This window comes from Micropterus salmoides, unplaced genomic scaffold (assembly GCF_014851395.1).
Source record: "Micropterus salmoides isolate LMB-PRFRI ecotype aquatic unplaced genomic scaffold, ASM1485139v1 Ms_hic_scaffold_3, whole genome shotgun sequence".
In the NCBI taxonomy this organism is placed as follows: domain Eukaryota; kingdom Metazoa; phylum Chordata; class Actinopteri; order Centrarchiformes; family Centrarchidae; genus Micropterus; species Micropterus salmoides.
This window is the reverse complement of record NW_024042261.1, coordinates 6,803,554-6,818,583: the sequence shown is the minus strand read 5'-3', so window position 1 is coordinate 6,818,583 and position 15,030 is coordinate 6,803,554. Positions and strand designations below refer to the sequence as shown.

Sequence of the window (15,030 nt, the reverse complement as noted above, 5' to 3'; positions counted from 1 at the left end):
CCTAAGATCGGATGGGAGTGATAGTGACGGGAGAGCAACTGTAACTGAAAGGAGGAGAGAGGATTTCAAGGCAATAGTAAAACTTGTGCAAGATGGGGCTTCATTCTGCGATTGGAATCCAATACAGCTAACTAAATCCATAAGTAAAGAAATCGGGGAGGTAAGGAGTGCTAAAATATTGCGAAATGGATCATTACTAATTATATGTAAGGATGGAGTACAACAAGGAAAAGCAGTCAGAATGAATAAAATAAATGGCAAGAAAGTACAATGTTCTCTGATGACTGACAGAAAATTGGTCAGGGGAGTTATTACAGGGATTCCAGTAAATGTAACAGCAGATGATGTTAAAGGAAATGTAACAAATGCCAAAGTGAGTGAAGTCAGACGTCTTAAAGCAAGCAGAAATGGGATTAAAAGTGACAGTCTCTCTGTACTGATCACATTTGATGAGGAAAGACTCCCGGAAAAGATCTTTATTGGATATATGTGTTATGATGTGAGGCCGTATGTTCCCCCACCTCTCAGATGTTTTAAATGTCAGAGGTTCGGACACGTAGCATCCGTGTGCAAGGGAAAGCAAACGTGTGGTAGATGCGGTGGAAACCACGAGTATGGCAAATGTGCAGAGGGGACAAAGCTGAAGTGTTGTAATTGTGGAGGAGAACATAGCTCAGCTTACCGCGGATGCGAAGTTAGTAAAAGAGCGGCAGAGGTGCAGCGAGTCAAGGCTACTCAGGGAATAAGCTACGCAGAGGCAGCAAAGAAGGTTTCAGGAGACGCGCAGGTGACAAGGCAAAATGACACTAGAAATAAAGATGCAGGGAAATGTGTAGGGTGCGATAAAGTGAAGGAGGAAACTCTGATTGTGAACAAGAATGACTTTGTATTCTTTATGGCAGATATTGTCAACTGTTCAGCACAGACAAAAAGCCGAAATGAAAGGATCAAAATAATTGTCAAATCAGCTGAGAAGTACCTTGATGTGAGGGGGCTGCACTGGGAAACAGTTAAAGACATTCTTAATGAAGATAATCAGTCATCTCAGACATGTGTTGGATCCTCTTAATGGTGCTAATTATACTCCAGTGGAATGCAAGAAGCTTAATTTCAAATGGCCAAGAGTTCAAAAAGTATATTGATAAATTGGAAGAGAAACCTGATATAATTTGTATACAGGAGACATGGTAAAGCCACAGTTGGACTTTATTATAAAGGGATATACTGCTGTTAGGAGAGACAGAAATCCTGGCAACGGTGGAGGCGTTGTGACATTCATACAAAATGGAATGAGTTATAAGGTTATAAGTATAAGCACAGATCATGAATCAATTGCGGTTAAGGTATGGACTAATAGAGGTAATATTGGCATAATTAATTACTATAATCCTTGTGGGAAAATAAGTCTAGATATACTAGAGAATGTAGGAGGACTATTGCAAGATAATGTGATATGGTGTGGGGATTTCAATTCACATAACTCACTATGGGGTTGCAATAAAACCGATTTAAATGGTTTAGCAGTTGAAGAATTTATAGATAATCACTGTTTGGTATGTATTAATAATGGGGAAGGAACACGATACAATAGTGTGCAAAACACAGAGGCAGCGCTTGATTTAACACTGGTGTCTAGTGAAATAGCAGGTTTAAGCACATGGAGCGTGATCAAACATACCACAATAGGAAGTGATCACTACCCTGTGGTAACTAAAGTTGGCATTGAAGGTTTTTATGATGAGGGAAAGAAAACTCCCAGATGGAAATTGGGAAATGCTAACTGGGATGTTTTTCAAAAGATCAGTACAAACAGATTCAAGAAACTCAAAGAGGAGAACCAGACAGATGTAAACATAATCAATAGTACAATAGTTAATGAGATTATTCAATCGGCTGAGGAAACAATCCCTAAGAGTACAGGAACTAAACGGACCAAGAGTGTACCCTGGTGGAATGACAACTGTAGTAAAGCCATAAAGGCCAGGAATAAAGCATTTAGAGAACTCAAGAAACATCATTCTCAGGATGCATTGATCCAGTATAAAAGGGCCCAAGCAATAGTAAGGAGGACAATTAGAACACAAAAACGAACATTTTGGAGGCAGTACTGTAGCACTATTGGAAGGGAAGTACAGCTGTCAGATGTATGGGGCATGATTAGAAGAATGGGGGGGATTAGAAGAAATTATGAGATACCAGTGTTGAACACTGGGAACAAAATGGCTGTCAATAACTTAGAAAAGGCGGAACTTTTTGCACAAACATTTGAAAGGGTTCATAGTTCGTGTAATCTCACAGATGAGGCTAGGCAGTGTAGAGAGGAAATCTTAATGAAGAATCCCAAAATAACAGAGAAAAGGGAGGTGTCAGGAGATCCGTTAGATCTACCGTTTAATTTGTTTGAGCTAAGAAGAGCAATTACGAGTGCTCGTCAGACCACTCCAGGGAAGGACGCTGTATGTTATGGAATGTTGGCACACATGACAGATAGTGCACTAGACACGGTGTTGGGTTTGTTTAATAAAGTTTGGGATGTTGGCCAACTTCCTTTAGCTTGGAAACAAGCAATAATAGTGCCCATTCCAAAACCAGGAAAAGATCAGTCAGACCCTTCCAGTTATAGACCTATTGCATTAACCTCACACTTGTGCAAAATTATGGAACGAATGGTCACAGAGCGTTTAACATACTTCCTAGAGAGTAAAGCTCTTCTGTACCCGTACCAGAGTGGGTTCCGTAGAGGTCGGAATACAATGGATTCAGTACTGTGCCTAGAATCAGACATCAGGAAAGCACAGACCAACAAAGAAATACTGATAGCTGTATTTTTTGACGTTGAAAAAGCATATGATATGCTCTGGAAAGAAGGGTTACTTATTAAGTTGAAGTCATTGGGTATTGGTGGTAGAACATATAATTGGGTTATGAACTTTCTATTTGACAGGGAAATACAAGTAAGAGTTGGCACAGAATACTCCAGTGTATATAAGGTGGAAAATGGAACTCCGCAAGGTAGCGTGTGCAGCCCATTGCTATTCAACATAATGATAAATGACATCTTCTCTCAGGTTGAACAAAGCGTAGGGAAATCTTTGTACGCAGACGACGGGGCTCTGTGGGTAAGAGGCCGCAATGTGTTGCACGTCAGTAAGAAAATGCAAGCTGCAATAGCTGCTGTGGAAAAATGGGCAAATAAATGGGGATTCAAGTTATCTGTTGCAAAAACACAGGTGATCTGTTTCTCAAGGCGGCATAAAGTCACGCCTATTTCCATGAAGTTATATGAACAACCACTTAAGCAAGTCAAAACAATTAAATTTCTTGGGGTTTGGTTTGATGAGAAGCTCACCTGGAATACTCATTTAGATAAAGTTAAGAACAAGTGTAAAAAGGTCATCAATATACTTCGTTGTCTGTCAGGACAAGAGTGGGGAGCAAGCAGAGCAGCTCTACAAAATATATACTGGGCACTCATGAGATCCGTTTTTGACTATGGATGTGTAGCGTACATGTCAGCAGCAGAATCAAACCTTAAGAAGTTGGATGTATTACAAGCTCAGGCCTTGAGAATTTGCAGTGGATCAGTCAGAACATCTCCGGTGTCAGCAATGCAGGTGGAAATGGGAGAAATGCCGTTAAGAATCAGGCGAGTAAAGTTAATGTTGGCATACTGGGTTAATCTCCAGGGGCAATGTGACTCTCATCCTGCCAAGAGTCTCTTAATAGATTGCTGGGAACACAATGAGACAAATTTCACAAGTTTTGGGTGGATTGGTGATGCAAAGGCAGAAGTCATAGGATTACGACAATTAGACTACAGCCCTACAGTGTCACAGTCTTCCATTCCTCCCTGGTTATTCCCAACACCAATTGTAGATCTAAACATACAGCAGGAGTTGAAGGATATGTCAAAGAAACTTCCAGCATGCAGTATAGTACAGAATTACTTTGATTTACATTATTCAGACTCCATGTTTATATTCACAGATGGCTCCAAAGATCCTGATACAGGGCGTGCAGGTGCAGCAGTCTTTTTCCCAGCAAGTGAGTCATATATCAAGAAAAGAATATCAGATCATGTCTCAGTGTATACCACAGAGTTGACTGCAATAGTACTGGCCCTGCAGTGGATAGAAGAGAGGGAAACAAATAATACTGTCATTGCATCTGATAGCTTGTCTGCTCTAATGAGTATTAAATCTGGCAAATCATCATTTAGATCCAAAATCCTCAATGACATATTCCTTATATTGTACAGGATGGAGCTAAAGGGCTTATCCACATGCTTCCTTTGGGTTCCTGCTCATGTTGGTGTGGAGGGAAATGAGCAGGTGGATATTCTGGCCAAAGGAACACTCAAAATCAAACATGTAGACCTAAAAACCCCTTTAACTAAAGATGAAGCTAAGACATTTATCAGGACCTATGCACAGTCAGTTTGGCAGGAGCACTGGGACAACAGTGAAACTGGAAGGCACCTATATAATGTACAGAGACAGGTTGGTGCCGGAAGGATGGTGGGCTGGAAACGTAGGGAAGAAAATATAATCACTCGTCTGAGAATAGGACATACAGGTCTCAACCTTTCATTATATAAAATAGGTAAGCACCCAACTGGGAAATGTATATATTGTAACCAACTAGAAACGGTTGAACATGTTCTCCTTCAGTGTAGGAGATACACTATCAATAGGGAACGCCTCTTTCAGTCATTTCGGAAGGCAAAACATCATGATATCTCATTGGCGGGTCTCTTGGGGAAAACAGCAGGCCAGATATATTGTCATATAATTAAGTTTCTTAAAGAAACTGAGTTAGGAAAAAGAATTTAATTTATGTTTATTTTTGTTTGTTTTTTTTTTTTTTGTTGTTGTTGTTGTTTTTTTTTTTTTTGGTTTTGGTTTTGTTTATTTCATTTATTTCCTGCCTAATCTCTCGTTCCACACTCCAGTCCAGCTTGTGGCGGTAATGCACCGTTAAACTGGTTTGCCAACCGCCATTAAACCCTAAAGAAGAAGAAGAAGAAGTTCGAACTGCAGAGATGATTTTCAGTCTTTAGTGTGGACTGCATTAACGTAACTCCAAGCACTGAAGATAACCTCTTTGCTCGGTGAATTAAGTCATGCATCAATTATGTGACAGACCTTGCAAGCATGTAAGTTACGCCTCTGAAATTTATTTAAAAAAATCTTTTTTAATTGATATAATTTATAAGGTGTTACCATGCTCTGTTCTACTTCAGCACAGGCAGCAACCTTTTCCAGATAACTCAGTAAACCCGCTTCTTGACAGATCTCTGAATGCCATGCTTCTCCAAAAACTGCTCGCAATGCGTGCTACTGACAGTGGGGGGCAGCATTACGCTACGCAACTTACAGCCTGCTGTAAAGTCAATCGAAGAAGAAGAGGAAGAGAGTTTAACTTCACATACTTTTTTACAACCCAAATCTTGTTACTTTTGTGGATTTATGTCTCACGGAGATAAAGGCTAGTTTAATTAACGTTAGCCATACGGTGTGCGGTTATCAGACAGCACGGAGAGGTCGGTAAGTAACGTCAAAGTTTGTAAACTGTTGCCCCTCTGCGTGTTGTTCACTACTGGATGTAACAGTTAGCTAGGGAGGATAACGTCACGCACTCAATTGAAAAATCTGGCTATTTAATGTGAATTTTGTTTAGTGGAACATACACATATGGAAAACTTAGAACCTTATCCGAATGCTATTTTACGTTATAACTAATTCGGAGAATGTCCTGTTAAAAATAACCCATATTCCATTATAATTTCTACTTTTGGGATAGGCTAACTTAGTTTTGTCGTTGTCCCGCATTCATATTGAACTTTTGGTCACCTCATTCAATATATTAACAGTTAACGTTATGTTAGCTAACACTAGCAAAACACACCCACGCAGGAAGTAACGCGCTAGGTTAACAGAATGACGCAAAGCGAACGTTGATAGTAAGTTATTACAAAAGTTAAGTTTTTTTTGTTGCCATAAAGAATTAAATGTTGGAGTATTGAAAACACGAATTGACCAGAAAATGTTTCACTTACTAAAGTAACGTTATAACGTTACACTGTCAGGGCCTTTGCTGACAAACAAGACAATACAGAAACGGGCAAATCTTAGGGGAGTGTACACTCAGCAATAACTTGGACTAACGTTAGACCAAGTTAGTTGTTCATCTGAAGGTTACAGTAATACATTGGATTGCTACTTTTTAAGTAAGCCTAGCTATTTTTCACCTAGACATGACAGGTCTCTTTCTGTGGATACTTTGTCGAGCTTCGACATGTAACGTTAGTTTAGAGTTTAACACAAGCTAGCGAAATAACTTTAACCAGCTAGCAGGCAGCTATTTGAAGTAAAAAAAACCATGATGCTTAACTTATTTGCTTGCACCGCACTACTTCGAATAATAAATCTAATTATGTGGTACATAATGCTGTCACACATAACAATGTTCTGAAACTGAGCTCCACTTGGGGGACCACTACCAAAATCTTGTAACGTTCGATCAGCTGCTAATTTTAGTTAATTTTAAGATATGTGAGCTGCCCGCAGTTGTAGATTTGGTCATAATTTGTCCTTTTACTCGTTATGTTTCCCCTCCCTGCCCCTCTAGTTTCCTGCCCAGCCACATTCCATTTAATGGGAAGGGGAACTGAGGAAAAGATAACAGTAGGGTAGGTGGCTTCTACTCCAAATTGTGATACTGCCTTCAGCCACTGGGCGTCCTTCTTTACCAGTTAAACAGTGTTTTTCAACATTGACCTTCCCTGTGTAGCTCCATAGAGAATGTTTTAGCTCCAGTTCAGAGCTCTGTGTTTTGCCAGGAATGATCTGGAGCAGTGAGAGGTTGTGGCGGCCTCATCAGTAGCTGTCACCACGGCGGGGGACCTTCGGACCTCCGTCTGCAGGGTTGTGATTTACCTCCAAAGGGACATGTCCGGGGACAGCTGCCTGTCCCATCATCACACCCAGCCCGGCTCTGCCTCCCTAGCCCCTCCTCTGGCCTGTCCCAAGACCAAGACCTGCAGTTATCGAGAAGCGGTGGGCTTGGGCAACAAGTATGTCCGGCTCAACGTCGGTGGGACCCTGTTCTACACCACATTGCAAGTGCTGACCAGGCAGAACTCTATGCTGAAAGCTATGTTCAGTGGAAAAAAGGAAGTGTTTACTGATAAAGAAGGTAAGCCATCTCTGAACTGCAGACACAAGCAGGCTGTTCTCCATAAACTGTGACTAAAATCCTTTTTTATTGTTACCGTCATGCAACACAAATCTGTGAAGCTAGTAATGCTACTTTAATGTTCTATTTAGCATGACATTGCAGGCTAAAATTCAACACCACAACCTTTAACAAAGTGTGATGACTAATCATCTGTATATTTTCACAGAATGCATGACTTTTTGATATTTTAGGAAATTAGATCACTGAGTAAAAAATCTGCTAACTCTCTAAGTACCACAGTTTTGGCGTCAGTGGCTCAAATGTACATATTCTCAACATGTTTGCGTTCAGGTTGGATCCTGATCGACCGGAGCGGTAAACACTTTGGCAGCATCCTTTCCTACCTGCGTGAAGGCACAGTCACCTTACCCAAAGGTCATCAGGCTATCCAGGAGCTGCTGGCTGAGGCAAAGCATTACCTCATCCAGGGTCTAGTGGAACTTTGTGAAAACACCCTGCAGGTCAGTAACATCCACACGGACTGATATTTGAAATATGGAGAAAAGAAAATGTATTATGAGCCTTCTCTGGACAGTTTTAATGTCAGCACGAGAGATCTAGTGGATTTTTTTATTTCTATCGCAAAATAACACAAAATGTATGCAGCCCTTGTCAGCGACATTCTTCAAATAATCAAGCAGATATTGAAGGTTAAAATGACTTACTGTGTTTACAGTTACCTTAGACATCAGTTTAGTTTCATTCAGTAATTTTTTCTTGACTAGTTTTACATTTGGTTGTGCATCATCAGCATGTGCTTTGTACATCTGGGTTATGAATCCTACATAATCAATGCCAGTGTTCAACTTTTCATGAAGCCGATGTGCTTGTCCTTGTCACTTTTCGTCAATTGACCATTCACAGCCTGGATGGGGCGGGACAATAAAAAAAGTTGGACCTTATAACCTACTAAAGCAAACTTTCAAATATTGAACAATATGACTGTTAACATGTTAGATTAGACGATACAAATTAGAGACCAAAGTGGAGGCTTTTTCTTGCACAAGGATTTAATGAATAAAAACAACCCACAGAAATTGTAACTAGATTTAATATTCAACTATTAGTAGTATACTATAAATAGTATACTATTAAATGAAATTGTAATGAATATATTAACATTATACTATTAACTAAACCATAATACTTTAATGTTATAATTAGTGCTGGGCAACGATTAAAATTTCTAATCGCATTGTTACACGTAAAATTGAATAATGAATTCTAAAGTAGTGTATTGCACAATTTTAATTTAAATGTACTGCTACATACGAAAAAGTGTAATAACATATGGTTTGCAAACACTTTAAACATAAATATAAGGTGCTTTTTACCAGCAGTATTCCCTTTACAATAAAATATTTCTTGTAAATCTCAACTTAGACATTAATGTAATCAAATCAAATATTAAAGCAAAGCTATTTGCCACTGCCAGGGCGTTATCTTTTATCTAGCTTGTTAAAACAAGTTCCCATCAGAGTCTTGGGTTTTTCTGAACAGGGATCTTTTATCAGGCAGCAGCAGAAACACTATGTTCAGTAGGGCTGGGACGATGTCTACATTGAAACGATGGCATTGGGGGGTGTAGCGGTCGTCTTATGTGCGTGAGTTCACTCGCACAGACTTCACTCGGTTAAAAACTTGAAATGACGTTACAAGTCGCGGTGGATATTTTACAAGCACAGACCAGGTAACGTTAAAGCAGCATTGAACACAGTTTCTGCTGTTTGACAGGCTGCGTCATTAACAAGCAAGCGGGAAAATATGGGGGAAAAAAGATGACAGCGTAGTCTGCTGAAGCCTCCCTCCACTGCTTGTTTGGGTGGCTGATTTGCAGGTTCATCAACATCCCGCCCCTCCTGTGACCCACGGTTTGACTGGATGTGTATTCAGAGCCAGTGAGCAAGGGACTTTCAAAATAATAATGATAAAATAAAAACTGCGGTAACGTGCGATAAAATAATTGTCGGCGTTAATTAATTAATGCGATAACGCCATAATAACGCGTTAACGTGCCCAGCCCTAGTTATATTATACTAATACACTCATTTATACTAGTTCCTCCTCCAGGTTGTGGATGGATCCTCTGCAGTGGACAGATAGATTTCGCCAGAGCCAGGATGCCATTGTGCCAATATGTGCTGCTTCATGCCTCCTGAGAGCAATATGTTCCCCTTGTTCTATTTTACATCTGTTTTACTAAAGTTATTGTTATAAAAATGTACACAAATTAGCATTAGGATGAAAATAGCAGCTGTTGATGGCAAATATCTGTGCTATACTGCCTACACTACTAATGTTACCTATCCCTCAGTTTATTCTCTTCAGCTATGTTCCCTTCTGGCCTATTTGAATTGTTTTATTGATACAGTGGTCGATGAAAGAGTGTATAGTAAACATCAACATCACAAAAAATCCAATTTCAATCCCTGTTATTGATACTTGTGAAAGCCAGTATTTGCTTGTAGCCTTTAGAAACCCTGTACACACATGTGGAGCTAAGGCTGAACGATTTTGAATAAATATCTATTGCGATTATTTTCACGGATATCGCAATATGATATGTGGTTTTGGAGGAAATGATCATATTTATATAATTATTTTCATTTTCATTGAAAAACATTTTTTATTATGCAGTGATTTTTGCAAGGATCTGTACCAAACAAAGATGTTTTCTTAAGTCTGTAGAATATGATGTGTAGGTCAGGACATCTCTACGACAATATTTAATTTACAATGGTACAAATTAATTTTGTTTGCTTATTATGGATTTGACAGGATTTAATTCACCAGATTAGCCAAAAAAGACATTCCTGCTGCTGGTTAATAGCCCTGCTAGCAACATTGATGGTAGTGTTTGATGGATTGCCATATGATATTGGAAAGACATTTATGGTTTCCAGAGGATGAATCCCCTGACTTTTTCTCTAGCACCACCAGCAGATCAACTTTTCCCTTATCCAGTGAAATATCTCACATCTACAAGAGAAATTGGAGCACATTATGGTATGGAGAATTAGTCATTGCAACTCTGATTCCCTGACTTTTTATTTCACGCCATATTCAGGGACAAATTTAAGTGTGTCCAATACTTTGGTTTATGACCAATTTGCCTTTGTTAGTTATTTTTTTTATTTTTTACTGATTGGTTAGGCTTACCACCAGCCTCAGGTGTACTTTGTAGTGCTAACTAGCAAATGTTAGCAAGCTAACCTGCTAAAGTCAGATGGTGACCATACTTGTGAGCAAGGATGTAAAATATATAATATACCGTCAGGGCTAGGCTATATGGCCAAAAATATTATCACAATAAAAAAATCAGTCGATATAGATAATTATCACGATAAATGCTAAATCATTATTCGTCATCATTTAGTTTAAAGGCAGATTTTTGCACCGAAATGTGTAAATTGAAGACCCAGATGTTTAATTGTGTTGATGGTCAAAACATGACAAATCTGAGGTAGAACATTCAAAACGATTGTAAAAAAAAAAAATTTCAACAAATATGCACAAGTGAAATGAAGTAAATTTTTTTCAGTGCTTTTTCCTCAACAAAATATATTAATAGATGAGAGAATTTTGATTTGTTTGTGATTCAAATAAATTAAGCTGAACATTTATTGAACATTGGTTATATTGTAATATCACAATTATTGTTGTGTTTTTTTCTCCAGTCCTATGTACTGTGATAGATGATTTTATCCATATCCCCTGCTTGCTATTTACTTTCTATGGCAATGTCTAAGAATTCCTTCAGTGTACACTTCATGGTACTCAGTACTGTGCCTGACTGTGTGTTTGCTGGAGTAGTGACTTCTGTTAAGCTCTACAACAGAGAAGCTCAGATTTGATTTGCTGTGGACCACAGTGTATATTTATGCCTCTAGGCTATGGCAGCAATACAGTTTACTGCACCATCTGTGCAAGACAAGTGTTAGTGGGTATGCATCATACTGACAGATGTTCTCAGGAATGTCTGCTGGGCTGCCAAGGTTTACACATCTTTTGGTTTCCAGGGGGACAGATTGTGAGGCAGCAAGTCATTGAATTCTAAGATCACTGGCTGTCATTCATTCCGCATCATGTCCAGTAATTTATGAATGAACAGCACACAACCTGCCTCCTCTGAGGTCCACTACATACTTTGTGTGTGCAGCATGCAGAGCAAAGGACAGTGGAACAGTGTTTCAGATATTCCTGTATCCCTGGGTACATCACAGATTTTTCAGATGCTTTGGTGGCAGAATTACTGGATTTTCTCTGGAAAAAGAAATGTAACTGTTGCAATAAACACTGTGAAATGGGACTAGGATCAGTTGTGTAATAAAGTCACTGTACATGTATTATACAAACTCAAAAAGTAGATTTAGTGTTATAGTACTCCTTAAGAAGCCCTTGTGTTGTCATGTTGAAGAAGTTTTTTGTGTGCATTTATTTGTTTGCTGTGTCATTGTTCACTGAATACACAGTGCATTATGCAGTGTGCAGTTGTCCAAACCGCACACTTGTCACATAATGAGATGCCTGTCAACCTAACTGTTTTGGAAATGCGTTGCTCAATAAACCAAGCTGTACCAATGGGTGTAATGATGCACACTACTCAGCTTTGTAGTAGTTTTTTTGCATTTGGCTGGTTTAAACCTACCACACTGATGGGCGCACATTTTTGCATTATAGTCAGTTTCTAAAATGTTACATCTGGCCCAAGTATCACTATACTGTATAGATGCTGTAACTGCACAGTACCTCTAACTCCCAGTGTATGTTGGTTTGTGATTGACAGGGAAATAAAGAGCAGCCCCTGTGTGTTATACCTGTGGTCACCTCCAGTAAGGAAGAGGAGAGGCTCATCCAGTCTTCTACCAAGGTAAACCCTGACTATGGCTTTAATTTAATTGGTATTATGAATCTGGAATTATCAAATAAAAAAAATAATTTAGAGTTTTTTTTTCAAGTTAGGTTCTGCCCCAGGACCTGTAATACCTGCAAAACAGTAGTAATGTTCTGCTCTGTCTTCATAGTTGGTACAATTTCAATATTAAAGCAATGAAATGCATTTTCTCTCTGTTAGCCTGTGGTGAAGCTGGTGTACAACAGAAGCAATAACAAGTACTCCTACACCAGGTAAGAACACCTTCCTCCAGAGGTCCTGCTGCTATCAGCACAAAGATAATTGACACAGTTCTTCAAAATTGCTCAGTGAGGGGGAAAAAGTGATTTGTTGAGCTAATACAGTAATGAGCCACAAGCCACAGAGTGGAGTAGATGATGAAGCACTTCCTCCCCACATCAGTTTGCTTTTGTCTCGACAGTAACTCAGACGACAACCTGTTGAAGAACATAGAGCTGTTCGACAGGCTGTCTCTTAGCTTCAACGGCCGCGTCCTCTTCATCAAAGACGTGATAGGAGACGAAATCTGCTGCTGGTCCTTTTATGGTCAGGGTCGCAAGCTGGCTGAGGTCTGCTGCACCTCCATCGTCTATGCCACAGAGAAGAAGCAGACCAAGGTGAGGACGAGTTAGGCTACGTTCAGACAAACTTTAGCCCTGCGTGGGGAAAAAACGCAACCCCCTCATTCAGTTGAATGGAGCCGGTCTGCAATGTCATCCAGCAAGGAGATGCACATTCCTGGTAGATTACTTTGTAATGTGAACGCTGTAAATCTACTGTTATCACAACAAAAAGATAAAATAGTTGCCACAGTAATAACTTTCCAGAGTTGTAAAATCACAAAGTATTACAAACTGTTGTGCAGTGTTTTGGCATCTGATAAGCCTTTAATCGCATGAATCTGTTACCCCAGCCAGACTTCTTGGATCGTATTTCATTGTCTCACTGGTAACTTTGTAACAATGCGCCCTCACCAATGCAGCCCCCTGTGATGTTTTAACGCAGTGCTGTTTTTAGTCTGATTCCTTTATACTGTTTCTGTAAAGGAAAGAAAGAAGTCTACTGAGGGGCGGACTTCTTTAAACTTGGTTTCCTCAGCTAGATTTCTTTGCCATGTATATGGGTAACTGGGTTTGTAATCTGCTTTTTACACTTTGTACCCATGTGCATGAAACTTTTAAGAGCAGCAGGATAAAAGGAAAGAAGTGTAGAATACTTCCTCGTATTGAAAATAATAGACCTTAAAGTGACAAAATTAGTCAAAATGAACTGCAGAACATTTGAGTGTGTGTGTGTGTGTGTGTGTGTGTGTGTGTGTGTGTGTGAGTAAAAAAAAAATAAAAATAGAAAAGAACACATGAAGAACTGGGTTAGAATTGACCCTAAAACATCACTCCTTCCCATTAGCTGTATGAGTTGCTGTTTTGTTGTGCATTCAAGCACATTAAATTCAGTTCATGAACATGCTTTGGAAACAGTGAAAAACAGCCTAAAGCAAATTACCCCTCAAAAAAACACTGAATAGATTTTTTTAAATCTGAGCAGGAACACCAGGGAGTTTAGACAACACTTTCAAAATAACTGAATGCAACCCAAAAGAGCAATACGTTTTTTTTTGTAAGCTGGATCCTTGTCATCAGTACTAAACCCCTCTGACAGTATGGATGTAACTTTTTTTGTTTATTGTATTTATGTCCACTAGAAATGGCAACAATTATTTAGCCTGGCCTGCCGGCATGAGTGAAGCATGGAACATACAATTTTGACCTGTAAATAGTCATGCGTGTTCAGTGTATTTATTAACAATATAGAAATAGCTGGTGTCTGTGCCTTCCTACCTCAGGTGGAGTTTCCTGAAGCTCGCATCTATGAGGAAACTCTGAACACCTTGCTTTACGAGACAATGCCACTGCCCGACAACTCCCTGCTGGAGGCCACGCGTCGGAGCTATACTAACTGCGGCTCTCACAGCGAGGAAGAGGAGGGGCCTGGAGGAGCTGAGCTTCGCGAGCGTGTCCGTCGAATACACGTCAAGAGGTACAGCACGTATGACGACCGGCCACTGGGACACTGAGACTGAAACCACAAACCACTGGCCAGATTTCAGTTTTTCACGTCATGATGATGATGAACATTCAAATGTGAAATCTGTTGGTGCTCATAAGTTTCTCTTTTGGATTGTTTTAGTATCTTACTTTCATTACCACTATCAAAAAAGTCCATATTGTGGCCATGGTCTAATTACATGTGACTTTTTACTCTAGATAGTTGCGGTGTTGTCCGTGCTGTCCATCATAATTTATGAATTACTATCAGAGGAGGCTGAGTAACTACTTTGAATATCTAGAGAACTGTAGGTTTTTTATTAAATGTAGATTAGTAGTGGAGGAAAAATCACTAATAAGCACTACAATCCTAGCACTTAAACTCTGATCCAGCAGGAGAGCATGTTTCATATTTATAAATTGTATTTTTCATATACACACTTGCAGAAGCCTGTTTGCCAAAGATCAACCTGTTTTTCTATAATTAGTATACCTTAGTATGTTGTAATGCAGTTTTCCATTATGCCTTTTTTCCCAGTTGTGAAGATAAAAGTTCTTGTTATTCAACTATTTTTGTCTTTGTTATGTTTTTAGTAGGTAGGCATAATTATAAAATCTACAGTTTGAACTCAGCTGTCAGGAAACAGAATAATACTGCTCTAAATAACATACCGTTAAATATTCTGCTTATTGTTTGCTCACTTCAAAGAACCAGTGATGCCAAAGAGCAACTGATGCCTCATTCTCATAGTGCCTGACTTCTTAAATTGCACTAAAAGCTCCTGGTTGATTGGGTGACACACATGTTAACTGGCTGTTAACAGTGAGTGCGGTTTAATTTGACAGGTTTGC

General features: G+C 39.4%; 1 protein-coding gene across 2 annotated transcripts; it reads left to right on the top strand.

The window, feature by feature from the left end:
- The first annotated feature begins 5,385 nt into the window (after positions 1-5,385).
- tnfaip1 (tumor necrosis factor, alpha-induced protein 1 (endothelial)) lies at positions 5,386-14,748 on the top strand. Of its 2 annotated transcripts, XM_038693550.1 has the most exons (8): positions 5,386-5,546; positions 6,631-6,691; positions 6,842-7,197; positions 7,531-7,700; positions 12,026-12,109; positions 12,314-12,366; positions 12,555-12,750; positions 13,977-14,748. In XM_038693550.1, the coding sequence occupies exons 3-8, from the start codon at positions 6,951-6,953 to the stop codon at positions 14,205-14,207; spliced, it is 981 nt and encodes a 326-aa protein (XP_038549478.1). In that variant the 5' UTR covers positions 5,386-5,546; positions 6,631-6,691; positions 6,842-6,950; the 3' UTR covers positions 14,208-14,748. The 2 variants fall into 2 exon arrangements, with proteins under 2 accessions (XP_038549478.1, XP_038549479.1); XM_038693551.1 differs by lacking the exon at positions 6,631-6,691.
- The last annotated feature ends 282 nt before the right edge of the window (positions 14,749-15,030 follow it).

Coding starts and splice junctions, on each gene's coding strand:
- tnfaip1 (XM_038693551.1), top strand. CDS start 6,951: ATGTCCGGGGACAGCTGCCTGTCCCATCATCACACCCAGCCCGGCTCT. Junction 7,198..7,530: donor AGTGTTTACTGATAAAGAAG/GTAAGCCATCTC, acceptor GTTTGCGTTCAG/GTTGGATCCTGATCGACCGG. Junction 12,110..12,313: donor TCATCCAGTCTTCTACCAAG/GTAAACCCTGAC, acceptor TCTCTCTGTTAG/CCTGTGGTGAAGCTGGTGTA.